The sequence below is a fragment of the Numida meleagris genome, chromosome 24 (genome assembly GCF_002078875.1).
Source record: "Numida meleagris isolate 19003 breed g44 Domestic line chromosome 24, NumMel1.0, whole genome shotgun sequence".
NCBI lineage: Eukaryota > Metazoa > Chordata > Aves > Galliformes > Numididae > Numida > Numida meleagris.
In genome coordinates this window covers 1,649,676-1,656,561 of record NC_034432.1, presented here as the reverse complement: position 1 = coordinate 1,656,561, position 6,886 = coordinate 1,649,676, and the positions used below count along the sequence as shown (strand labels likewise).

The following is a 6,886-nucleotide window of genomic DNA, read 5'->3' as shown; positions in this document are numbered from 1 at the left end:
ATTCCGCCTGGCTCTCGGGGACGCGGAAGGTGACGTATTTCCCCCCGACGTAGAAGCGGTACTCGCCGGGTTTGGGTTTGAAGAGGAGGATCTCGTTGTCCTGCGCTTTGGTGGCGTAGGAGAAGAGGCTGTGGGGCCGCGTGAGGTCGGTGTAGGAGCGCAGGCACACGGTGAAGTTGAGCATGGGGTGCTCGGGCCGCGCCTGCAGCAGCACGTACGCGTCGCTGGGGTCCTCCCGGAACACAAACACCTTTCGGTAGAGGTCTGCGGGGGACAGAAGGGACGGGGTGGGCTCCGCACCTTCCCCCGTTCCCCTGGGTGGTGGCTCCTCCAAGTGGTGTCCCCAGTGAAGGAGGTCCCCATTGAGTGATGTCCTCACCAAGTGGTGTCCCCAGTGAGGGACCTCTCCATTGAGGGATGTCCCCATGGAGACACGTCCTCATTGGGTGACATCCCCAATGTGTGCCATCCCCATTGAGTCATGTCCTGACCGAGTCGTGTCCCCAGTGAGGGAGGTCCCCACTGAGTCACGTCCCCACTGGGTGACATCCCCAGTGTGTGCCGTCCCCACTGAGTCATGTCCTGACCGAGTGATGTCCCCAACGTGTGACATCCCCATTGAGTCATGTCCCCACTGAACAGGGTCCCCACTGGGTGACATCCCCAAGGTGTGATGTCCTCTTTGAGCGATGACCCCACCAAGTGATGTCCCCCCTGAGTGACATCTCCACCAAGTGACATCCCAGTCCTCCGATGTCCCCCAGTGTCCCCATACCTTCCTGGGCCATGACAGCGGTGACAGCGGCGAGGACGACGAGCCACATCCGCGCGGTGCCCATGGTGCCGGCGCGGCGCTGGGTGCGGGCGCCGCGGGTTTATGGGGTGGGTGGGTGGGAGGGGATCGCCGTTCCCCAATCCCGTCCGCTGGCACCGGCGGGGCTGCGATTTCACGGTGTCACACGGCCGCGGCGCTGCGTCACCCCAGCACGGGGCCGGCCTGGAGCCGTGCCCGGGCCGCGTGGTGCGGGGTCGGGTGTGGGGTCACCCCACCACGCGGCATCGCCTCGACCCCGACCCTTGTGTCCTCCGGGTGTGCCCGCGTGTCCCCCAGCGGTGTCCGTGCACCCTCTGGGGCTGTCTGTGCCCCCTGACCCCCCTGTCCCACTCCCCATTTCCCCCCTGGAACATTCGTCACCGCGTGACCGTCCCTTATGGGGATTTCCAAACGTTGGCCAAATGCCAGCCTCAATCGCTTACCTTCCTGCTAATTAATCACAGCATCTCATTAGCGTCCCCCCCCCCCCCTCATTCAAAGCCCCAGGAGCTGTCCCTCCCGCCTCTGTCCCACAGTCCCACAGGAACGGGACCGGAGATGATAATGGGATGGAACGTGGCAGTCCCAGGGATGGGCATCCTCAGGAAGCGCTGCGCCATCCCACGCTGTGCCAAAAAGGGGGCTCGGCCCCACAGCGTTCATGGGGAGCTCCGTGCGGTGGCTATAGGGAGCTCCATGGGGCAGCCATGGGGCGGCAGTGGGGTGTGGGGATGAGGGCGGTTTTGGGGGAGGAGACCCCCCCAGGCATTAAAGCAGGCTGTGAGCACTGGGGCTGCAGAGACATTTATTGCATAGAACCCCCACCCGAGTGGTTGTGGGGTCAGAGTTTGTCAGGAGGGGAGAAGTGCCACCTATAGGTGCTGAGGGGGGGCACTGCCACTCCTGGGAGTCCTTGAAGGGCACCCATGGGTGCTGAGCAATAGCATTTGTGGCCTTCCAGGGGAACAGTGCCACCCACAGGGGGCTGAAAGGCCAACGGCACCCATGGGTGCCGGGGGAGCAGTGCTCGTTATGGGGTATTAGAGGAGCAATGCGACCCACGGCCGTCGGGGCCACCCGTGGGGGTGTGGGGACGGGGCTGTGGGTGCCCTTTTGGGGGGGCTCAGCACGGTGCCCCCCCTTTGTGGCAGCAGAAGGCGGCGAGGAGCAGCGCGAGGGGCATGAGGCAGCAGTGCAGCCCCCCCAGCGCCACGCTCAGCCCCAGCGCGAAATCGAAGTGCTCGAAGGTGCTGCAGCTGGGCGGCAGCACCTCCACCTCCAGCAGGAGCTCCACCACCAGCATCGCCCCATAGGGCGCCCACAGCGCCCAGAACAGCCACCCCATCCCGCACCTCATTGCGCTCCACGTCCTCTGCCGCACCGCCGGCACCAGCAGCGTGCCGGGCAGCAGCAGGAGGACGCAGAAGCACACGGCGATGTGCAGCAGATACGGGACCGAGGCCACGTCCACGCTGCGGTGCACGCACTGCGCGTCCTGCCCCGTCCCCACGGTGCCACCGCTCAGCGCCGCCGGCACCGCCGTCACCGCCGCCGTCACCCCCAGGGCCACCGCCACGCACCGAGCGCGGCCCCACGCGCCGCAGCACCCGGCCCCCAGCAGCAGCCCCTGCGCCAACACGCTGCCGTGCCACAGCAGCAGCACGGCCCTGCACAGCCCATCGCCCGCGCGCCAGCCCCACGCGACGCCCGTGGCCATCGGCAGCAGTGTGACGGCGAACAGCCCGCAGCACGCGGCCGCTTGGGCCGCCGGCGTGCGGCCACGGGGCCAGGCGTGGGGACGCAGGAACAGGGCCAGCAGCAGAGCGGCCGTGGCCACGAGGGCGGTGGCACCGGTGGTGGCCAGGAACGGTGGGGCGGCGCGGTAGAAGAAGGGGCAGTAGCGGTTGTGGCACGGCTGCGCGCCCACGTAGTCCAAGTCGATGTCCGTGTAGTCTTCATCGTCGGTGAGGTTGAAGAGGTCCAGAAAGGACACAGAGGTTCTGTTCACTACGATTTCAGGGCTCTGCGAAGGACAGGAGGCGTCGTGTGCTGCGGGGTGTCACCGAGCCGGCCCCTCCGGTGGCCGTGTGCCACGCGTTATCAGGGAGGGACAGCGTGGGGAGCGCTGATATCTCGGGGTGTGGGTTCACCCCAAGGCAATAAAATCCCATTTTCTTGCACTCAACTGTGTGTGTTTTCTGGCTCTGGGACTCACTGCCATGCGCCCACCCAGGGCTGGGGGACATGGGGTGGTTGGGCGGCCCATGGGGTCAGGGTTGGGAACCCAATGGGAGTTGTGTTGGGTTCTCCATGGGGGTGGTGTTGGGTACCCCATGGGGTCAAGGCTGGGTAACCTATGGGGTCAGGGTTGGGTACCCCATGGAGGTGGGGTTGGGTACCCTATGGGGGTGGTGTTGGGTACCCCATGGGGTTGGGTACCCCATGGGGTTAAGGTTGGGTAACCTATGGGGTCAGGTACCCCATGGGGTCAAGGTTGGGCACCCTATGGGGTCAGGTACCCCATGAGGTCAAGATTGGGTACCCTATGGGGTCAGTGTTGGGCACCCTATGGGAGTGATTTTGGGTACCCTATGGGAATGGTGCTGGGTACACCATGGGGTTGCGTACCCTATGGGGTCAGGGTTGGGAACCCAATGGGAGTTGTGTTGGGTTCTCCATGGGGGTGGTGTTGGGTACCCCATGGGGTTGGGTACCCCATGGGGTCAAGGCTGGGTAACCTATGGGGTCAGGGTTGGGTACCCCATGGAGGTGGGGTTGGGTACCCCATGGGGTTGGGTACCCCGTGGGGTCAAGGTTGGGTAACCTATGGGGTCAGGTACCCCATGAGGTCAAGGTTGGGTACCCTATGGGGTCAGGGTTGGGTACCCCATGCAGGTGGGGTTGGGTACCCCATGGGGTTGGATACCCTATGAGGTCAGGGTTGGTTACCCTATGGGGTCAGGGTTGGGTACCCTATGGGAATGGTGCTGGGTACACCATGGGGTTGCGTACCCTATGGGGTCAGGGTTGGGAAACCCACAGTGTTGGGGGAATTGGGGTGGAAGGGAGAAAGGCAATGGGTGTGAGAGCTGGAAATGGGGTCACCTCCCAAGAGAGGAATGGAATTTCGGAGAACCCCCCCGGGACGGGAAGGACTCACCCCTGGGATGCAGTTCCCCATCGTGCGTCCCCAGCTCCTCCGGGCTCAGCTTGCACAGCGCTCAGCTCCGCTCGGGCTCTGCTTTGCAGGGCAAAGCCTGCGGGGCCGTGATAAGGGCTGCCCCAATGCCCTCCCTCCCTTCCTCCTTCCCCATCTCAGCAATTCCCTCCGCCAAGGACGAAGGAAACGGGCGGCTGCTGCCAGTAAAGGCGCCGAGCCGCGGTGGTGGTAATTTCTGGTGCAGGAAATGATCGCGTATTGGCAGAACCACTGCAGTTCCTTCGGAATTTTGTTGGGAAGCGCTCCTGGCGCGGGATGCACAAAAAATCCGTGTCAGGTCTGCAGGCCCCGCCGTGGGGTGGGGTGGGGAAGGGGGCAATGGGTGATGCGCTCGTCCTTAGGGGCTGGGAATGAAGGGGGGGATGGGGGTCTGGGTGGGTTTTGGGGCTGTGTCCCCCCCCCATCCCCTCTCCCCTGGGGCGGGGGGCACGTGAGGAGGCAGAGATGAGCAGGCGGGTGAAGGTGTGTAATCCAGATATATTTTATAGGATTATTTTTCCGAGATTAGCACAGGATATTAGAAAGGTTATAAAGTAACACCGACGTTCGTTGTCTCCCTTTATGTACATACAAGAACACAGCACAACAACACAGCCCGTCCTCCGCCCCACGGCCGCCCCACGGCGCTCAGAGCTCCGCACTAATATGGCTTTCGTGGTCTATTGAGAGTTCAGTGCCCGCGCCCCGTGTCCCCGTCCCGGTCCGGGTGCTCTGGTGGCACGCGGTGGCCGTGGGGCCGATGCAGCCCCCGTGCTCTGGGAGGGGACACATCCAGGGATGTGGTGACGCTGCACAGCTCCACTGGGTGCCAGCAGTGAGGGGCACAGTCCCCGTGTCCCCCTCCCCTGGGACCGCGTGTCCCAGGTGTCACCGCGCCGGTGGCACTGTGTGCCTCATTGCTTCGCCCCTTCCCGCGGTGTGGCCCACCACCGGATGCACCGGTGACACCGTACATCCCATTGGTGACACCACGTACCCCACCAGTGACACGGTGTGTCCCACTGTCACCGCTCCGGAGCAACCCTCCCTGTCTCCCACCGGTCACCTCCTGTCCCCATGGCACAGCCCAACCGGTGGCACCGTGTCACCTCCAACCGCCACAACCCACCCAGCCTGCGCCCTCGGTGTGACACCAACGTGCAGCCGTCACCTCCTGCAGGATGCAGTGTCCCCAACCCTCCCAGCCCCAGCACCAAGACACCCACGGCACCGTGTCCCCATTCACACGAGTGACACGGTGCACGTTGTCACCCCTCACATGGGGGCTGTCCTACCACGGCCCCACCACTCCACGGCCGAGTCCTGACCCCAAATCCCCACAGCCCTTTTCCAGGGACCCAAATCCCTCCCGGACCTTCGGGACATCTCCTGCGCCCCGACCTGCGCCGTGGAGACGTGCAGTGAGATGGAACCGTACTTGAAAACACGTCGTTGCGTTCCCTTGGAAAGAATTGCGCCTATAGAGAGTGGATGGTGAAGACCTTCGGAGAAGCCCACGCGCTGTGCGTGCTCGGTGCGTGCAGGGAAGTGAACGGCATCGTGTCGGCAGTGTGACCTCCAGTGACAATGCGTGTCTCATGGCAGGAGCTCGGGGCTCCCGTTGGGACCATGGTCAACGTCCTCCTTCCACTGGGACCATGACCAATGTTTTCCCATTGGGACCCATGGCCGATATCCTCCTCCCGCTGGGACCCATGGCCAAAGTTTTCCTTCCACTGGGACCATGACCAATGTCCTCTTCCTGTTGGGACCATGGTCAATGTCCTCCTTCCACTGGGACCGTGACCAATGTCCTCTTTCCACTCGGACCCACGGCCAACATCCTCCTCCTGCTGGGATCATGATCAACATCCTCTCCCCATTGGGACCGTGACCAATGTCCTCCTCCCACTGGGACCCATGGCCAACGTCCTCCTCCAATGAGATGGAAGGGGAGGAATGGCAGTGAGGAACCCACAGTTGTTCCTCACCGGGGAGTGGTGAAGGCTTCGTGCATCCCTCTCAAGGCACCCAATGCTCTGCTGATGGAATGACGGAGCCAGGTGCCGGGGACGTGTCCCTTGTTCCCACCGAGCCGTGGTGGCCCCAGTCCCCATCCCCCACTCTGCTCCTCGTCCTCTGGGTGGGAGCAGCACTTCCACCCCACGCTCTGTGGTGGAGGACCCAATTCTTCCTTTACCTCCAAGATGGGGCTGCCCACCCCACCCCATTCCTGCACCAAAGGCTCAGCTCCTCTGGGCACCCCGAAATGTAATGGGGTTCTCAGCCAATGGGCGGCTCCTGTGAGCCCCTCGCATCCAGACCATGCAACGCCAGCACCCGGGGGGGCCTGGCCCTATAGATGTAGGGTCGGGGGGAGCATGGTGACCCCAGCGATGTGATGGGGAGGTCGGAAAAAGCTTCAGGTTCCCATCAGGCTTGGAAGAGATGTGGTTACTCCCCAGCTTGGAGGTTGGGCGAGTGCCCACCAAACCTCTTCGGAGACCCCCAAGCCACCGGGACACAAAACCCAGACATTTCAGCCACCGCTGGAGCCAACGAGGCCTCTTCCAACTCAGCACCCACCCTAGGAAGGGGCTGGGAAGGACAGGGGCAGCCCCGAGGAGCACCTGGAGCCGGGAACCCCGTGGCTCACATCGCTGCTGGGGCACGGAGCTGCCGGTCCCGGCGTGCAGCATGGATTGGGCCGTCCCTGCTGCACCAAAATCGCTCTCAGGACCCAAATCACCGTTCCAGTGGCTCCTGGGGCCACCGAGGAGGTGTTGGTGATGGCCGCAGGCTCTGCCCAGCACTGAACATCTCAATAGATGGTTTGAATCGACGTCTCCAATCTGAGAATTTGCAAACTGGGG

At 63.5% G+C, this 6,886-nt stretch overlaps 2 protein-coding genes across 2 annotated transcripts; both read right to left on the bottom strand.

The window, feature by feature from the left end:
* Positions 5–1,311, bottom strand: LOC110387835 (mucosal pentraxin-like; the record flags this gene model as incomplete). The annotated part of the gene is made up of 2 exons (XM_021376448.1): positions 776–1,311; positions 5–264 (listed from the first exon to the last, which is right to left on the bottom strand). Coding segments are annotated over exons 1-2 (324 nt in total), but the record flags the coding sequence as incomplete, so codon positions are not given.
* Positions 1,938–4,156, bottom strand: ACKR1 (atypical chemokine receptor 1 (Duffy blood group)). The gene is made up of 2 exons (XM_021376447.1): positions 3,975–4,156; positions 1,938–2,837 (listed from the first exon to the last, which is right to left on the bottom strand). The coding sequence occupies exons 1-2, from the start codon at positions 3,993–3,995 to the stop codon at positions 1,938–1,940; spliced, it is 921 nt and encodes a 306-aa protein (XP_021232122.1). The 5' UTR covers positions 3,996–4,156.